At 48.8% G+C, this 18,768-nt stretch overlaps 1 protein-coding gene across 8 annotated transcripts in view; it reads right to left on the reverse strand.

Annotated features, from left to right (window-relative positions):
* UBR4 (ubiquitin protein ligase E3 component n-recognin 4) overlaps positions 1-18,768 on the reverse strand; it is a 141,382-nt gene that overhangs the window by 38,204 nt on the left and 84,410 nt on the right. For all 8 annotated transcript variants that reach the window (XM_053401007.1, XM_053401005.1, XM_053401001.1 and 5 more), the window contains 14 exons: positions 15,685-15,834; positions 14,105-14,332; positions 13,855-13,933; positions 12,942-13,184; positions 10,545-10,716; positions 9,754-9,898; positions 8,774-8,859; positions 8,156-8,243; positions 6,586-6,779; positions 4,331-4,570; positions 3,434-3,572; positions 3,219-3,344; positions 2,846-2,974; positions 675-1,018 (listed from right to left, as the gene is read on the reverse strand). In XM_053401007.1, the coding sequence (XP_053256982.1) occupies positions 675-1,018; positions 2,846-2,974; positions 3,219-3,344; positions 3,434-3,572; positions 4,331-4,570; positions 6,586-6,779; positions 8,156-8,243; positions 8,774-8,859; positions 9,754-9,898; positions 10,545-10,716; positions 12,942-13,184; positions 13,855-13,933; positions 14,105-14,332; positions 15,685-15,834 (2,363 nt within the window). The remainder of the gene's footprint in view (positions 1-674; positions 1,019-2,845; positions 2,975-3,218; positions 3,345-3,433; positions 3,573-4,330; positions 4,571-6,585; positions 6,780-8,155; positions 8,244-8,773; positions 8,860-9,753; positions 9,899-10,544; positions 10,717-12,941; positions 13,185-13,854; positions 13,934-14,104; positions 14,333-15,684; positions 15,835-18,768) is intronic.

Below are 18,768 nucleotides of genomic sequence, written 5' to 3' on the forward strand. Positions count from 1 at the left end.
TCTCGAATTCCTTGTTTAGGTCAGGCAGCTGGGAGTGCTTTGGTGCTCGGACAGGCTGCAGAGGGACCTTGCAAAGGGCCGAGGGTCAATAGGAATTGTTGGTTTCCTCATTTGCAGAGGAAAGGACACACCTATGTAGCTGGCTGTGTACACTAAAAACCCCACTTATTTTTACGTCTGTGTCAACGTTACATGTGTGTCTGTGTGCTTGTGTATATACTGTGAAATCCAATGCTAGTTCACTAAAGGAAGTGTGTGGGGTCCAATCCATAAGAAAAATAACCAAGGAACTTCAGCAACACTCCCCCCCCCCAACATTATGAAGAAAGGCATATATATTTTAGTTCTACTAACAACAGAACTACCAAAATTAAGGAACATTACTAACTGGTCCATTCATTTCAGTGGGCCTACTTTTGATCAGGACTTAAGTTGGAGACAACCCATGAATCCTGCCTGATAAATTGGGGCACCTCTTTAACTATCTGACTTTTAGAAGACATCTGAAGGCAGCCCCGTTTAGGGAAGTTTTTAATGTTTTATTGTGTTTTTAATATACTGTTGGGAGCCGCCCAGAGTGGCTGGAGAAACCGAGCCAGATGAGTGGGGTATAAATAATAAATATTCTTATTATTTGATCAAAAAGTGTGTTTTTTTTAAACCTTCCTCCGCACCTGGTAAGGAGGCACATGAGCTGCCGGACTTCTTCCCGCATGGTGGCCGCACCACGGCGCAGGTTGTAGTCGAAGAGCTCCCGAATGAGCCCCTGGGAGACGAGGATGTGGCGGATGGCAGCGTTGGTGGCCAGGGCGCGGAGCAGCGTGATGCAGTGTTCGGTGACGGCCGAGGCGCAGCCGTAGCACTTGGTGGAGGAGGTGTGGCCGCAGCCCAAGACGGAGAGCGCCCGGTACTGGCTGGCGGTGAAAGTGGGCTGCACGGCGGAGCAGGAGGACTTGCTGGCCGCTTCTCTCTGCTGCAGGTCGTACTCCAGGAGCTCCTTCCTGGAGGCAAAGACTTTCTGTGGGTGGACAAAGGAGGGAAGGGTAAGAGGGAGGACAGGGGGAACCGCCCCCCCTGCCTTTGTTGCTGATCAGCGGTAGACTGGCTAGACAGGCACCTATCTTTTTCTTTTTCCCTTTTATTTCATAAAATTTCCACATCTCTAAATAGTTTACAAAAAAGAATAAAACAATGAAATCATCAGTAAAAAGGACTTAAAGGTAAAGGTAAAGGGACCCCTGACGGTTAGGTCCAGTCGTGGCTGACTCTGGGGTTGCGGCGCTCATCTCGCTTTATTGGCCGAAGGAGCCGGCGTACAGCTTCCGGGTCATGTGGCCAGCATGATTAAGCCGCTTCTGGCGAACCAGAGCAGCGCACGGAAACGCCGTTTACCTTCCCGTCGGAGCAGTACCTATTTATCTACTTGCACTTTGACGTGCTTTTGAACTGCTAGGTTGGCAGGAGCAGGGACCGAGTAACGGGAGCTCACCCCGTCACAGGGATTCGAACCGCCGACCTTCTGATCGGCAAGTCCTAGGCTCTGTGGTTTAACCCACAGCGCTACCCGCGTCCCATTAAAAAGGGCTTACGAAGAGATAATTAGAATCAACGATTAAGGTAAAAACCAGAGGAAAGCACATGCTTTAGGCATCTGGATAGGCGTTTCCATAAACAAAGATGTTTTTAGCAGGCACTGAAAAGAGTACCATGAAGGAACCTCCCTGATATCAATAGGCAGGGAGTTCCAAAGTGCTGCCACATGGAAATATTGGTTTCTTACCATTGCGAATGGGTATGGTGTGGAGCCTGTTAACAGTGCCAGTTCCGCAGATCAAAGTGGCTGAGTTGGAGAATACGGGCAAACTTGAAGTTCAGACCTTTTCCCTAGCTAAGTCTGCCCCAAAATTATGCTTACAGAAGACTATGCTGCCGCCACAACAGGCCCCCTAGTGGCCACATTGAGCTACATCAGTTACTTGACAGAACACTGGATGCCAAGCTAGATAAGAAATGCAAGGTTTTGTTTTTGTTTTTAAAAAGCAACTCCAAAAAGACCACCTTTTATACAGGGGGGGGGGGGAAACCTTCAGGAAGGGTCAACTATGAGCGGGAAAGGGGCAGATTGGGGAGCAGCATTCCCTTCCATGCTCAAAAAACCTTCCCTTTGGAAACTCCAATTCTACGGGGGGGAAATTAGTGTTAAAAGCACTAATATGTGTCTAACCTCTAGTTCATTTTTTACTTGATTCAACAGTATTTATAGTCTTAGTAGTCTAAATGGTTCACATAAAAGCATTCAAAAAATTACCAATAAAAGCAAGTTAGCCGAAAAGAAATTCTGAAACAAAACTAAACAGTTAGAAAATGAACATTATAAAATAAAAAGACACTCTAAAATACGTATCCAGTATACATGTCTGGGTAGGCTGGCTTATATTAGCAGACACCAAAAGCAGTACAGCAAAGGCGCCTGGTGCGGTTATCAATGGGCAGGGAGTTCCAACAGTGCAGGCGCTGTCACACCAAAGAACTGATTCCTTGCATGTGTAGAATGAATAGTGTACAAAAGTGGTGAAAGTGCCAGTTCTGCAGATCATAGTGTGGCTGAGTGAGCACAGGTGGGGCGTGAGCAATCCTTCATGGAAGGTAGTCCCAAACCTGGCACTAAGACGGTCTCTGCCATCTTGGGCTGTGCCAAACTGGAAGACAGACCAGGTAACGGCACCTCACAGGAGAGGAGAGCCTATCTTGGGGGCGTGGCGCCTCTGTTTTCAATGGTGGTTTCCCAGGCACAGACTGACCTGACTCATATGCTGGCACTGCCAGCAGCACGGAGGTTATTTACCTGGATGATCTTGGAGAGCTCGTCGAAAGAGTTTTTGCAGTCTCCGCAATACTCCTGGGCCAGCTGCAGGATGTACCTGTTCACGCTGGCCGAGGTGGAGCCGATTCCTCCGCTCCCACCGGCGTCATCCTGAAAGTGCCACAAGAGGGAGGGATTTCAAAACCGGTTGCGACAGAGAAGGAAACGGCGAAGGAATGGTGGGAGAAAGCAGCACTCCCACGACTGAACTGGCCAGGCAATGTTCCACAATCACACCCCTGCCATGCCTGCGTGCATTTAGAGGTTTCCCCACAGAGCAATGGCAAATAAAAGCACTGGAAGGAGGGAAGGAGGGAGGGAGGGAGGGAGGGAGAGGGAGAGGGAAGATGAATACCTGTGGCTTTTCGGGCGCTGCCTCGTTCACTTTGCAGAGGAGGTTTTCCAGCTGCGGCCTGTGGCCCATGAGCTGGTGGTAGACTCGGTCTGCCTTGTCCAGGAGGCTGTTGATGTTGGTTACCGCCTTCAAATCAAGACATGGGATTTATGTTATAATTTCTGACTAGGGTAGCTCAGAGGGCATGCATGCATGCAAGCGTTTGTGCGCCTGACCTTTTTCCTGTCCTCCTCATTCTCAATTGGATCCACTGCGCAGCAGGGCTTTGCATACAGCATGAAGTCAAAGCGAGCGTACTTGCAGAACCCGCAGGCGTTGCAGAGGAAGGGGTCCTTCTCATCATAATTGATGGACCTGGGAAGGAAGGGCAGAAAAGGCGAGTTGGCAGGGCTTTTGACGAGACAGAAACTCAACCGCTGGTCCACGACAGGCTCACCTCCTCACCAGGTGAGGAGGGGCCCGCAAAGGGAGGATATTCAGGCAGGAGGGGCGCTGGTGCAGTTTTGGGGTGGGGAGAGAAAACTGTAGCTCAGTATCTAAGTGAAAGGGAGTTTCACACACAGAAGAAGACCTGCGACAACGGCCGCGAGAGTTCTGGTAGCACAAGGATGGAAGACTGAAGAAACCCCAACTAAAGAATCATGGCAAGACAAATTGATGGACTATGCAGAACTGGCAAAACTGACATATAAGCTACGGGACAAGGATAACTGTGACTTTAAGGATGAATGGGAACCCTTTACAAAGTATCTGAAGACACAACAAAGCGAACTGGACTCCTTGGCAGGTTTTGAATAAACATTCACAAACTTTTTATTGATAATAATCAGCTAAATAGTTTGAGGATCTATACAACTTTGTAACATGCAGAAAACAGCATTCTTAGAGAAACCAAAGACTGGAACTGAGGGAAGTCGGGGGGCCTGGGGGGCGGTTTGTGGGGGGGGAGGGAGGAAAAATGGGGGGGGAACAAGGATGATATGCTTTTGTATAATATGTCTTGTTATAATTTTGAATAAAAAATTAAAAGAAGAAGAAGAAGAAGAAGAAGAAGACGACGACTTGCTTCTGAGCCCTGCATCGCATCCGAATCCCTGAGGAATTTTACACACCTGCACTTGTGGCACTGGTAGACATTTTCCCCGCAGTTCCCGCACACCCCGGGGTTGGCCGGGACGGAAGCGCTGCACCGGGGACACTGAAGGGTCTCTGTAGATGCCTGGTAGTTCTCATAGAAGTCTGCAAACTCAATCATCAGGTTGGAAGCCACGATGGGCAGCGGCAGGTCGATCTTGACCTCCGTCTGGCCTGGGGTGAGCTGGACCTTCTTAGCCTTATGCCAGCGGGCTGGCCTACAAAAGTGGGAGGAGGGGGGAATAAAGCAGGTGAACGAGCAAGAGGTGGGGAGAAGGGAAATCATTTAAAGCAGTGGTTCCCAAACTTTTCATTTGTTCACCACCACCCCTGGTTTCCATAAACTCGCCCTCAGTTCCCCCCCGCCCTTCCCTATAAAAAAGTGTTAATCATAAGAGCGGTTCACATGACCCAAAAAGGAAGGTAAGAGCACAATTAAATCCAAAACAGTTACAGTGGTACCTCGGGTTAAGTACAGTGGTACCTCGGGTTACATACGCTTCAGGTTACAGATGCTTCAGGTTACAGACTCCACTAACCCAGAAATAGTACCTCGGGTTAAGAACTTTGCTTCAGGATGAGAACAGAAATTGTATTCCGGCGGCACGGCGGCAGCAGAAGGCCCCCATTAGCTAAAGTGGTGCTTCAGGTTAAGAACTGTTTCAGGTTAAGAACAGACCTCCAGAATTAATTAAGTACTTAACCTGAGGTACCACTGTACTTAATTCATTCTGGAGGTCCGTTCTTAACCTGAAGCACCACTTTAGCTAATGGGGGCCTCCTGCTGTCGCTGCGCCACCGGAGCACTATTTCTGTTCTCATCCTGAAGCAAAGTTCTTAACCCGAGGTAATATTTCTGGGTTAGTGGAGTCTGTAACCTGAAGCGTCCGTAACCTGAAGTGTCTGTAACCCGAGGTACCACTGTATTTGTACATTTATTCAAAATCCAATCGAAACTATTTAGCTTTGTTAATTCAACAAAATGGATTAACTTGATCCATGGATCCCAGCTTTTCAAAGCCTCTGCACATTCAGCACCCCCCACCCCAGGTGATGTCACTACCTGCCCCCCAGGGAGCGCTACCACCCACTTTGGGAGCCACTGATTTAAAGGAAGGCAAGTAGGTTCAGCATCCTCCATCCCACGCCAAAGCTAAGCGCGGCGGCCTCCGTTGAAAATCTCCTTTAAAAGAGGATGAACTGAGGGACTGGGCTCTTTGGATTCGCTTCTTCTCCGCCTGTGTCAACATGATAGGGAGCCAGAGCCAGAGACTAAGCCATTATCCCCATCCACAGCAAGGCTGTTTAGGATTAAAGAGATGTTCATGCCTCATGGGACGGAACAAAATGTAACACTTAGTTCTAATTATACATAAATATATATACACCACCATCCTGGAATTTGAACATAGTCCTTTTTCTCATTGGCAAGGGTGCTTTTTTCGCAAGGGGTGGGGAGTGGGGGCAAGGAACGAGGAGGATTCTTGAGATGCCCGCTAATCCACATGGAAAGTCAAGAAGAATTTGCATCCTCTTCTCTTTGTGACATGTGAAATAAAAGGTAAAGGTAAAGGTACCCCTGCCCGTGCGGGCCAGTCTTGCCAGACTCTAGGGTTGTGCGCCCATCTCACTTAAGAGGCCGGGGGCCAGGGCTGTCCGCAGACACTTCCGGGTCACGTGGCCAGCGTGACAAGCTGCATCTGGCGAGCCAGCGCAGCACACGGAAACGCCGTTTACCTTCCCACCAGTAAGCGGTCCCTATTTATCTACTTTCACCCGGAGGTGCTTTCAAACTGCTAGGTTGGCAGGAGCAGGGACCGAGCGACGGGAGCGCACCCCGCTGCGGGGATTCGAACTGCCGACCTTTCGATCGGCAAGTCCTAGGCGCTGAGGCTTTAACCCACAGCGCCACCCGCGTCCCTCGACACATGAAATGCATGAAACTTAATTGCTGCCCGCATATGGGCAATCACAGCACAGCTTTCTAACCCAGCTGGTTAATAAAATAACCTGTTGATTAACGGTCAGTGCCTTTGGGGGCTCACTTGTTTCCTCCTTGCTTGCTTCACCCCCCCCTTTTGTGTCATGTTTCTTAGATTACATGCCTGAGGGCAGAGGGGCGTCTTTTATCTTTTCTTTTAAAATCATTCTGCAAGCCATTCTGGGAACCTGGGGGCAGGGATCCAGAAGGGAGTGGGGCACAAGTCCTTTAAATAAAAAAAAATGAAATTACTTGTTTTTGAGCTCCACGATGGCCTGCACTGTCCGGTTGTTGTAATACAGGTTGATAGTCCGGACCATCTTGGTGCGTTTCAGGTCCCCAACCTTCACGGTCACTTTGCTGATGGTGTGGCTGCCAATGAGCTTCACCACCTGCTGGGTGGTGGTATAACGAGTGTCCACTTTGATGGAAGAAAGTTTGATGTACTGCGGAACAGGAGGAGGAGGAGGAGGAGGAGGAGGAGGAGGAGGAGGAGGAGAGAAGCAGAGAAGCATCACTTACCCATAAATAAATTGGAGAAAGCACCCTACACTCCAGCCACATTAACAGGAATGGATTATCTTATTTATTTTACTTATTCATCTCCAAAAGTATCTGTATACCGCTCTGTCACATAAAAACACACATCAAAGCGGTTTACAGCAATAAAAACGTAAGTCAAAACTTAACAAAAACAAAAGGAAGTTAAAAAGCGACATCAGGAAGCTATGGAACAAACTCCCTCAGTTAAATACCTGGGCGAACGCTTTAGTGAAACCTTGTCTTGGAAGTGACGTATGGAGGCAGCGAAAGTCAAAGCACAGAAAACCACAGGGGCATTGATGAAGTTCTGTTACAGTAAGCGAGGGCAGCTGATTGAACCTTCCCTAAAGGTTTTTGGCAGCAATGTGATTAGTCAAAAGCTCTACTATGGCATTGAAATCTGGGACTCTGATTTGAACTATAATGACGTGTTGGAAACGGTACAGAATACAGTCAAATCTCGTTCTGCGTCCACCTCCGCTTGTATCCACTTGGGCAAACGTCCATTGCAAACCCAGTAGTACCGGAACGGGTTACATCTGGGTTCGCCGCTCACGCATGCACAGAAGCGTTATATCGCGCTTCACACATGCGCAGGTGCAGCGTTTTGACGTGCGTCATTTTCGGCTTGCGGATGGGCCTCCGGAACAGATCCCGTCCGCAAAATGAGGTTTGATTGTACTTCTTTTCAGAAGCTATACAGGTTGAAAAACAGACATCAACTAAACCCTTGTGGATTCCCTGCATAGGACAAATGGAATAGAAGAGTTTTCAGCAGGCGTTTAAGAGTTGAGACAGAAGGCGCCTGCTGAATCTCTATTGGCAGAGCGTTGGACAGGACTCAGTCAAGGGATTGGTTTCTTGTTGCTGTCAAATGAGCCTCACCAACTCAGGAAACAGCCTGGGACACTCCTGTAGATGATGTCAGTGACTGAGCTGGGATATGAGGGATCAGGTGAACCCTGCGGTAGCCTGGACCTAAGTTGTTCAGGCTTTGTAAATTAAACATGAACCCTGGTGCAGATAAAAAAAATATAAGAAGGAACATGCTCATCCCTTTTATTTCCATTTGTTTATTATGTGCTTTGTGCTATCAGTCAGTTTCGACTCTCTATTCTGCACTCAAGTTTTGCAAAGCAGTTACTTCCATTTATCTTTCTGTATGTGATAAATAAAGAACACAAAGGGAAGTGCATAGAAGGAGACTGAGCAAAGCTGGGCAGAATCGACGCACCGATACCCTCAAGGCAGGACTGATTGCTGAGGAGCAGCTACTTACGCAGAATGGAACTTCTGGGTTGTTGCAAACAAGGCAGGGGTCGCTCTCCAAATAGTAGCCGTCAAATTCCACCAGACCAGACAGCGTGCTGGAAGGGGAGGGATAAGGACATCTGAGAAATTTGCCCAGGCAAAGGAGGAGCCCTACTGGACTGGGAAATGACCTGTCAAGCCAAACAGCCCTGTTTGATGCAGCGGCCAATCAGATGCCTTCAGGAAGCCCTCGAGTAGTACGTGAAAGCAACAGTCCCACCCCCACTTCCTGTTTGTTCCAAGCATCTGGTATACAAAGGTACACTGCTCTTGGTCCTGGCAGATCCACTGGGCTGGCTGACAGTCACTGATAGTCTCATCCCTTGACAGTCCTTTTTGAAAGCCCTGAGCTGCACAAAGGGCTCTTGTGTGAGGTGGGTCTTAAGCAGTGTGATGCGACAGGAAAACAAGCAGGTGGGTGGAGCACAAGACTGTTCTTCTGCAGAAAATGAAAATGGCTCAGTGAACAAGAAATAGCACCCCCACCCCCCCAGTTCTAGCTGCCCTCCACTCCTGAGATGGGTTGCACCACAGCCCTGTACACATTAAGAAATATATGTATTTATTTTACACCAGAGACACTCACTTATAAATATTTGAGTTGGGATGGTTGGTCAGGATGTGGTTCTGCATCCGTAGGATCTCAACGGCTTTTTGGGAATATTCCTTTAACTGAAAGAAAGGTTTAACAAATAACTCACAAAGGGGATTCAGGAGTGAATATGAAGACCAAAACCAGAGTTGGTTATAGCGAGCTCCTAATTATCCACTCTCACTCTTTGCCATTTTGATATTTATTCTCCCGAGAATGATGACGATCCTTTGCACATACCACATATGCCTTTAAACATATAGGGGCCTGCATTCCAACCGCACAAAAGTCAAGAGATTAACACACCCCTCTCCCTCCATCCTTGTAAGCAAGAAGCACCATCATTACAGTTCAAAGACACATTCCAGGCAGGCAATAGCACCCAGGGAGAGCAGGTGTCATCCAGAATGTGGCCTAGGCAGAGTCCCAAGGGCCAAATACGAGGGTCCTGGAAGGCTGCATTTAGCCCCCAGGCCTGAGGAGCCGCCTGGCCTACGGAGAGACAAGTTTCTGTTCTAAAGCCTGCCTGGTCAAGACGGAGGCTAGAACTGGGCTTCCCTTTCTTCAGAAGAAGAGAAGAAGAGTTTGGATTTGATATCCCACTTTATCACTACCCTAAGGAGTCTCAAAGCGGCTAACATTCTCCTTTTCCTTCCTCCCCCCCCCCAACAAACACTCTGTGAGGTGAGTGGGGCTGAGAGACTTCAGAGAAATATGACTAGCCCAAGGTCACCCAGCAGCTGCATGTGGAGGAGCGGGGAAGCGAACCCGGTTCACCAGATTACGAGTCCACCGCTCTTAACCACGACACCACGCTAGCTCCAGTCCTTCCTTTGCACACTGAGAAGCACCACACACACACACACACACACACACACAACAGATGCAGCGGCTGCTCTTTCACATCCCTGAGGAATAAAGGAGGAGGACGGTGAGAGAAAGTCCTTTCGGCCTTCCCAATGAGACACCCCTACCTTCTTCTCTGTCTGCTGCGTCTTCAGGGAGAAGTAGCCCAGGAGGTCCACAAACTGGGCAGCCTTCCGTCCGTAAGCCGGCAGCTCCGGCCAGATTGACCACATGAGATCTAGCAGCAGCTCCTGCTGGGACTTGTTTGAGTTTCTAAAGGGAAAGGGGGCGAGGAGGAGAGGGTTAACCAAGGGGCCTGCTCCCCATTGCACATATGGCTGAAGATCTTATTCCCCACCCTCTGGACACATTTCTTCTCTGGGCTGTTTATGCAGACCCATCCCTCCCTCTTGTGCCCTTCTTAGAAGCCCTTCAGCCATTTCAGACTGCTCATTCTTTACCTGGTCCAGTATTTTAAAAAATAAGCAAACAAATAGGTAAATGCAGCCACCTGTCTTGAAGTCTAGAACAACCCCACCCAGGTGCCAAGATCCTTGAATGAGCATCTTCTCTCAGTCTCGCCAGCATCAGAGCCATGGCTGGTGAAGACACGAGAGAGAATCTGTTCTGCGGCTGCTCCCATATTATGGAAATCCCTCCCAACAGAGGTCAAACAGGCTCCCTCCTTGTTATCATTCCTTCCTGCTCAGGGAGGGCTTTGGAAACGTACGGTTCAGAAACGATGCTGATCACGGGGCTGCCGTCAGGGCAAAGTGCATTTCAACTGCATTCTGTTCTCAAAGTGGCCAGCCAGGTGCCACAAAGGGAAACCCACAAGCAGGATACTGCGGTTTTCAAGCAGTTTGCTTTTATTACTGTGTTGTTGTTTTTAATGTAAGCTGCCAGTTTCACGACTCACCTGTAGATGTGGAGCGTCAGGCAGTGGGCCTGCCAGCGGACGGAGGACGAGTTGGACTCCAGCAGGAAGCAACGCAGGAACTGAATCAGGGTCTCCTTGTCAGCAAACTTATTCAGCTGGTTCACCAGGGCTGTGCACAGCTGGTCTTCCTGGCTGCCCGATGAACCCTCTCCTGGAAGATGGGGCATAGGAATAAAAAAGAGGAGGTAGAGATTGCTTAGGCAGGTGTATTGTTAGGCTACAGTTCGGGGTGGGGGAGAGAATGTAGAGCACCTGCTGCTTTGCATCCAGCTAGGGATAGAAATGTCCCGTCTGAAACCTTGAGGTGCTGCTGCCAGTCTGTGTAGACAATATACAGCTAAATGGACCAGTGGTCTTACTTGGTATAAGGCAGCTTCATGCATTCCTGTGGCCACAGCTCAGTGGCAGATTACCTGCTTTGCATGCAGAAGACCCGAAGTTCAACCCCCAAAGTCATCAGAAGGCAGGGCTCGGAGAAAACCCTATTTGAAATCCTGGAGGGCTGCTGCCAGTCAGTGTAGACAATACTAAGACTAGATGGGCCAACAGTTCAGGTCAGTAGAAGACAGCTTCCTATGTTCCTATGATTGTGTGTACAGCTCTTGGCAGTCCAGTCCAGTTCCTCTGCTGCCCGCATATTCTAGTTGAATGAGCAGATGAGGCTACCGGCTAACAAACATGGATCTATACTGAATGGAAGCTCCCTGTTCAGAAGGCAGGACTCCTCCAATTACACGATACAGGAGACAGAGGCTAGCTAGCAACATCCTGCCTTGTGTGCAAAAGCCACCGTTAGCGGAGACAGAGGACTGGGCAGATCAGATTTTTGCCCTGACCCTGTGAATTCTACCAGTTTCTTGACTGGCAGTTCTAGAAGCATTAGTCCACCCTCCCCCTCACCCCCCCCATATCTGTAGGAATGTTACTGGTTGTTCCCAGAGTGGGCAAGGATCATTAGATAGCAATGAGAAATTGAGCCTTTGGTGTCATTGTCACCATTTTCTGTACCAACATTTAACCCCCTGATGATAATTTAAAGATAATTTAAAAAGCCAGAATAGTGCAGTAGTTAGCAACCTTGGGAGACTCACAGTCTTTCAGCCTAAGCCATGCCTAACACTATTGTTGTGAGGATAAAATCCTATGACTTCCTATGCCCTTTTAAAATGTGGTTGGGGGTGGGTGGGTTATTGTTGTTATTTTGATTATGCTTTGTGGTTTTATATTCTGATTTTGTTCTGTGAACTGCCCTGAGACCACCAAGTACATGGCGGTATCTAAATTCAATAAATAAAAATAATAAATAAAATGCACAGGAACAGAACCATGTACACCACACCTGAGCTCCCTGGAGGAAAAATGGGATACAAATGGAAAAACGCAGGCAGGCAGGTAGGCAACTAAGAATCTGTCTTTCCATAACAGGGGACTGCCATCGGAACAGGGGAGGGAGGCAGAGGGGCATTTGGGATACAGAAAGCCTCTGACGCTTCTGAGGAGCAGTTCCTCTTCCAGCGAGGGGAAAAGCCACACCTCCAATGGAGAAGAGAGGGAAGGGGCCAGCCAAGGTGGGAAAGGGTTTGAAGATGCTGCTAAGAGCACCAGCGCCTCACCTAGCCGGGCTGGCCAGGAGGAATGCATGCCACTTCCGTTGCCCAGCTTGCACAGAGGGGTGAAAAGAAAAGCGGGGAGGCGGAGATTTGGGGTGTCTAAGTTCTTAGAAGGTCCGTAGAGTTAAAGCTGTGGTTTTCCCAGTAGTGATGTATGGAAGTGAGAGCTGGACCATAAAGAAGGCTGATCGCCGAAGAATTGATGCTTTTGAATTATGGTGTTGGAGGAGACTCTTGAGAGTCCCATGGACTGCAAGAAGATCAAACCTCTCCATTCTGAAGGAAATCAGCCCTGGAAGGACAGATCCTGAAGCTGAGACTCCAATACTTTGGCCACCTCATGAGAAGAGAAGACTCCCTGGAAAAGACCCTGATGTTGGGAAAGATGGAGGGCACAAGGAGAAGGGGACGACAGAGGACAAGATGGTTGGATAGTGTTCTCGAAGCTACCAGCATGAGTTTGACCAAACTGCCGGAGGCAGTGGAAGAGAGGAGTGCCTGGCATGCTCTGGTCCATGGGGTCACGAAGATTCAGACATGACAAAACAACAACAACAACAACCAAGTTCTTATGTTGGAGGGGGAAGGCCGGAAGAGGCCACTCCTGGATTCTGCAAGCGACTAAGACAGCCATGAAACTTGTGTATCTGCAGTGTAAATAGTTTGCACAATAGAACCTGTAAAAAACAGGTCGGAGTCCTGCCTGGTTACTCACGAGCAACCACCACACAGCATCTGACAGCCTCCATCACACAACTCCTCTCACCCTCTCGGTCTTTCTCTTTCTCTTCCTTCTTGCTCTTCTTAGTGGAGGATTTGCTCTGCCCGGCTGGCTGCCCAGAGGTCCCGGAGCCCGCAGGCGTCGAGGTTGATGCACCGGATGATCCGGAGGAAGATGCCGCCGAGAGGACTTTGCTGCCGCACAGAGCGCAGGAAAGGAGCTGCAGCAGGACGGGGGACACGCCCTCGTCGACCAGGAAGCTGACTTGCAGGAGGAAGTAGAGGACGGCTAGAGGAGGAAGAAAAAGGCACTGTCTCAACAACAAGTCCTCTCGGCTTTCCCTATCAGAGCTCCCTTTTAAAAAGAAAACAGGCAGCAAAATCTAGCCGAATGGGATCACGGGAGCTTTGAGTACCAACCCATTCACTTTCGCCGCAGAACAAGTTTCTAGACCTCATTGGCAAAGAGAACAAAAACTTGGGATAAGGGGGAGGCATATTCTTCAGACAGTAGATTTGTCTGTTGGGTGGAAAGCAGGCAGCAGAGATCATCGCCTCCTGCAAGACTAAGACCCTCTGCGATTCTCCCTGATACGTCTATAACTAAAAACAAAGCCTACCCAGATATTTAGTGACGTGATTTTATTCTATTCTGTTGTTATTTTCAAAAGTCTTAATTTATTCTTAATTCTTACCGATAACCTTACTTTTTTATCTGTTTTGTAAACTGCTTTGGGTTTTGTTTTTTTACAATCAAGCACTGTATAAATTTTATGAAATAATTTTTTTTAAAAAAAATCTCAGCCTTCCTTCCTCTTCAATCAAATCTCACTATTCAAAAGGGGAGGAATCCAGTTGATTAGATTGGTAGGTCATTTCCAGCACTACCACCCCATCCCCACACAATTCCACCCAAATCGCCTTCTGCCACCCCACACCCTCACAGGAAAGCAACTCACAGTCATCCTTGATGCAGAACTTCTGCCAGTTCACTGTCCGCTGGGTGGCGATTTCCGCACAGGCTTTCAAATGCTCCATCTAAAACGGCACAGAAGGAAGCTCATTTATGACAGCCGCACACCATAACCAGGGAGGGAGGGGGGTCTTCTGCTGTGTCTCTGCATGACTAACTGCTCTGGCTTTGCACCTCTGCTCTATTGGGCCTTTGCAGTGATCCATGCTCAAAAGGACACGCACAGGCTTCCTTACCAAATTGATCAGCGTGTCGTACTGCAGAGCAGATCCCGAGCTGGCCGTGACCACGCTGGCCCTCAGGAAGATCCCTTGCTCCTCTAGCAGCTTCTTGATCCCCCGGACGTGGGAATCTAGTGTGTGCAGGTCGCGCAGCTGGCGGTACTTCTCCTTGGAGCCGCAGATGAAGAGCAGGAGCTTGCGGACCTGGCGCCTCACAAAGGGCGTCTGCTGGATCATCAGGTACTGGGGAGGGGGAAGAGAAAATGGTGCAGTGTTTCCATAAGAAAACCTATGTAGTTGAAAGTGCTGCAATTGCACAGGCACAAAGAGAAGAGCGAGGTTCTCAGGGCCCTTCTGTAATAACAGTAACAGCACTGTGCTGCCTGCTGATAACACAGCAGAGAAGTCCAGTGCCTACAGGATCCATCGCCCTCTCATCCAAGTATTTTTCTGGGCAGCACTGAGGTCTAGAAATTTCCTTTCCAATGGAAGCAAACAGGCATCACCGAAAGAATCTTCACTCCCATTTGGCCAGATTACAGTGGTACCTCTGGTTACGTACTTAATTCGTTCCGGAGGTCCGTTCTTAACCTGAAACTGTTATTAACCCGAAGCACCACTTTAGCTAATGGGGCCTCCCGCTGCTGCCGCCACGCGATTTCTGTTCTCATCCTGAAGCAAAATTCTTAACCCATGGTACTATTTCTGGGTTAGCGGAGTTTGTAACCTGAAGCGTATGTAACCTGAAGCGTATGTAACCCGAGGTACCACTGTATTACTATTATTATTATTTTATCTGATAAATAACAACAAACTATTTATTTGTGTTTTTGTCTTGTGTTTTTATCCTGTGAACTGCCCTGAGATCTTTTGATGAAGGATGGTATATAAATCTAAAAAAGAAGAAGAAGATACCATCTTTACTCCAAGAAACTTTTTTTAAACCACTTTTGAAGTTTTTACAATCAAGCAACATATACATTTCATGAAATTAATATATATGAAACATATACATGTCCATGGTTCCCTTCTCTCCATTTATCATTATCGGCAGAGGTAGGTTAGAATGGCCCAATCAAGCTTGATGCCCGATTGGAGATTTGAATCCTGGTCTCTCAGGTTCTTAACCATCACAACACAGGCTCTCTTACACAACCTGCTCTCACCAATCTACCCCACCGCACCTGCACCTGCACCTGCACTCACTTCTTCAAAGGAAGATCATGTTTAGTGAAGTCAAGCCCTGCTTTTAGCATATAAACACAGACCAGGCTTTCTCCAACCTGGTGGCACAACACTTGCTGGACTCCAACTCCCATCAGCGCCACTCAGAGCCATCATGATCAGAGAGGGCTGATCTGAGTTGTAGCTCAGCATCTTCTAGCGGAAATGCACTTGGTTTCTGAAACCCTTTTTGCTCCTGTCTGCATTCCAGATCACCGGCTCAAATATGGCCTCTCTGAACATGAGGAGGACCCGCCAGGGTAAGAGACAGCATCCTAAGGGTAGCTGGGAGGTGGTTCTCAGAAGGTGAAGATTCAAGGCTGCTTCCTCCGCCAAGGATTCAACAGGCCTGCAGTCTCCTGCCGACCTACCTCCGAGAGGAAGTAGAACCAGGAATGGTCGAAGACGGGTGGCGGGATGCGGGAGTTTGTGTCGGCGATCTTCTTGATTTGGTACGGCAACCGCAGCACCATCTCCGTCAAGAGTTGGGTGTAAGCTTCGAAGACGTCAGCGGCGTGGCCCTGAAAGGGAGAAACGTTTGGAACAGAAGTTAATTTATGAAGCTGCCACATGCCGCCTAGCATAGCTGTCAAGCGTCCCTTATTTGGTGGGAAACTCCCTTATCCCAGCGCCGTGTCCCGCTGCTGTCCCTTATTGATGATGTCCCTTAAATTTCCCGGGTTTCAAAGGAAGCAGCTCCTCTCCCTCACTCCCTGCTGGCCAGGGAGGAGGGAGGCTCCAACAGTGTTGCTTGGCTGCCCGCCCCGCCCCCCTCCGGCCTCCTCTCACCAGTCTCGGTCCCCGGGAGCCCCTCCCCGCCGGGACTGAGGAGCCTTGAGAGGAGAGCGAGGGCAACCATAGAGAAAGCAGTTCAGAGAGAGGAGGAGGAGGTGGAGGCGCAGGCAGGTGTTCCAAGGGCTAACCATAGAGGGGGTAAGCGGAGGAAGGACCGCAAGTGCTTCTCCCATAGATTTGTAGTGGTAGACTAGCATAGATGGTCTGATCTGCGGGTTTACTTCGGGTGCTATTCCCCCCCCCCTTCCTAATGGAACTGAGAGCTGCAGATGGAGCACGAGAGAAAAGATACAGAACTGCAGCAGCATCTTCGTAGCTTGGACTTTGTTCTGTGCAAAAAGTGGTGGCTGCTTGTAGTTATTTAACTGCAGTGTTTCATCAGTTGGTGTCTTGAGCAGCAACCTCTGGAAACAAAGGGCTAAAAACCGGCGCTGCTCTCCCAAATTATCTGGTCCCTTTTAACTTCGTATTTCAGCCGGTTGACTAAAATCCCTTATTTTGGCTGCTGATCCCTTATTTTCGAGGCTGCTGGTCCCTTATTTTCAAATCTGTAAGCTGACAGCTATGCGTTTAGTGTAATACTGTCCCCTCCAACCGACATGGGAAGTTGCCTTGTACCAAGCCAGACCATCTGCAGGGGGCATCTGCAGCTGCCCAGGGATGGCAGGTGCCAGTGCCGGCACTGAAAGGGGACCTCTTGGATATGTAAGCACGTACTGATTTCTGGTTTTATAATGCACCCTGCTTTTGAACCTGTTTCTGCTTCTAACTGTGAATCACGGAAGCGCTGTTAGTTTTGACAAAGCCCACTTGGTTGAATTTTGGTCCATTTGTGATGCACGTCCAAAAGCGACAACCAACTGAAAAGGCCTGGAAACTTTAATCAAAATCAAAAGCCAAGCACTGGTAAGAACACAGGAAGAGCCCTGATGGTAAAGGTAAAAAAGGTAAAGGACCCCTGGATGGTTACGTCCAGTCAAAGGCGACTATGCGGTTGTGGCGCTCATCTCGCTTTCAGGCCGAGAAGGAGCTGGTGTTTGTCTACATAAAGCTTTCCGGGTCATGTGACCAGCATGACTAGACCGTTTTTGGCACAACGGGACACCGTGACCAAAACCAGAGTGCATGGAAAGACCGTTGACGTTCCTGCTGCAGCAGTACCTATTTATCTACTTGCACTGCTAGGTTGGTAGGAGCAGGGGCAGAGCAACGGGAGCTCACCCCGTCGTGGGGATTCGAACCGCTGACCTTCTGATCGGCAAGCCCAAGAGGCCAATGGCTCATCTAGCCCAGCATCCTCTACTTGCAGTAGCCAGCCAGATCCCTGTAGGCTTGGGAAGCTTGCAAGCAGGACCTGAGCACAAGAGCTCTTTCCTCTCCTGTGATTTTCAGCAACTGGCATGATGCCTCTGACAGTGGAGGTAAAATGTAGCCACTGTAGGTAGTAGCTGCAGGTAGCTTTGCCCTTCTTCACGAACTCGCATAATCCTCTTTTAAAGCTATGCAGTTGGTGGTCACCACAAGCAAGACCCGAGGTCAAGAGCGCTCTCCCCTGCAGTAGTTTGCAGCAACTGTTACTCAGAAGCATTACTGTTTCTGATGAGACTGGTGACTAGGGGCGGCCACCGAGACCACATAACACCGGTCTTGAAAGACCTACATTGGCTCCCAGTACGTTTCTGAGCACAATTCAATGTGTTGGTGCTGACCTTTAAAGCCCTAAATGGCCTCGGCCCAGTATACCTGAAGGACCGTCTCCACCCCCATCGTTCTGCCCAGACGCTGAGGTCCAGCGCTGAGGGCCTTTTGGCGGTTCCCTCCCTAAGAGAAGTGAGGTTACAGGGAACCAGGCAGAGGGCCTTCTTGGTAGTGGCGCCCACCCTGTGGAACGGCCTCCCACCAGATGTTAAGGAAATAAACAACTAGCTGACATTTAGAAGACATCTGAAGGCAGCCCTGTTCAGGGAAGTTTTTAATATGTGACATTTTAATGTATTTTTAATCCTTGTTGGAAGCCGCCCAGAGTGGCTGGGGAAACCCAGCCAGATGCGCGGGGTACAAATAATAAATTATTATTATTATTATTATTATTATTATTTATTATTATTATTAGTGGAGGCAGAGCATAGATAATTTACCTCCCATCACTGTCTTGCTTTCAAATAAACAATTGCTTTACATCCTTCACCAGCTGTTTGGAACCTCTTGAGAAGAAGCAAAAGCAAATCTATTTGCAAGACATCAAGTACCCAAGCTGGGAGCTGGTGGGGAGAGTACACAACTCTCCCTTCCTTATAATATTTTCGTCCGAATATGGGTAATGGAGAGAGATCTCTCGAGGCAGAACTAAAGCTGTTAGCTGGAGGAAGCCACCCCTTCGTTTTACATCTGCTGCCCATCTCCGCAGATCAGAGTTCTAAACTGTGTTCAACGTGGCATCGCTGGGTAATCAAGAGAGCTGTTGCACGTTATATCCTCCCCAATCCTTAGCACAGCCTCTTTCTCCGGCTAATTTTTTTTAAAAAAAGAAAAGAACACCTCTTGACTGACAAGAGTAATGTGAAAACAGCAGGTCCCCTTTGAGAGAAAGGAAAGAAAAGGCGAGAGCTTAAAACTGCACCAACCATCACCACAGGCCTTCAGAATCCCAACAGCTTCTA

The sequence above is a fragment of the Podarcis raffonei genome, chromosome 8 (assembly GCF_027172205.1).
Source record: "Podarcis raffonei isolate rPodRaf1 chromosome 8, rPodRaf1.pri, whole genome shotgun sequence".
Classification (NCBI taxonomy): Eukaryota; Metazoa; Chordata; class Lepidosauria; order Squamata; family Lacertidae; genus Podarcis; species Podarcis raffonei.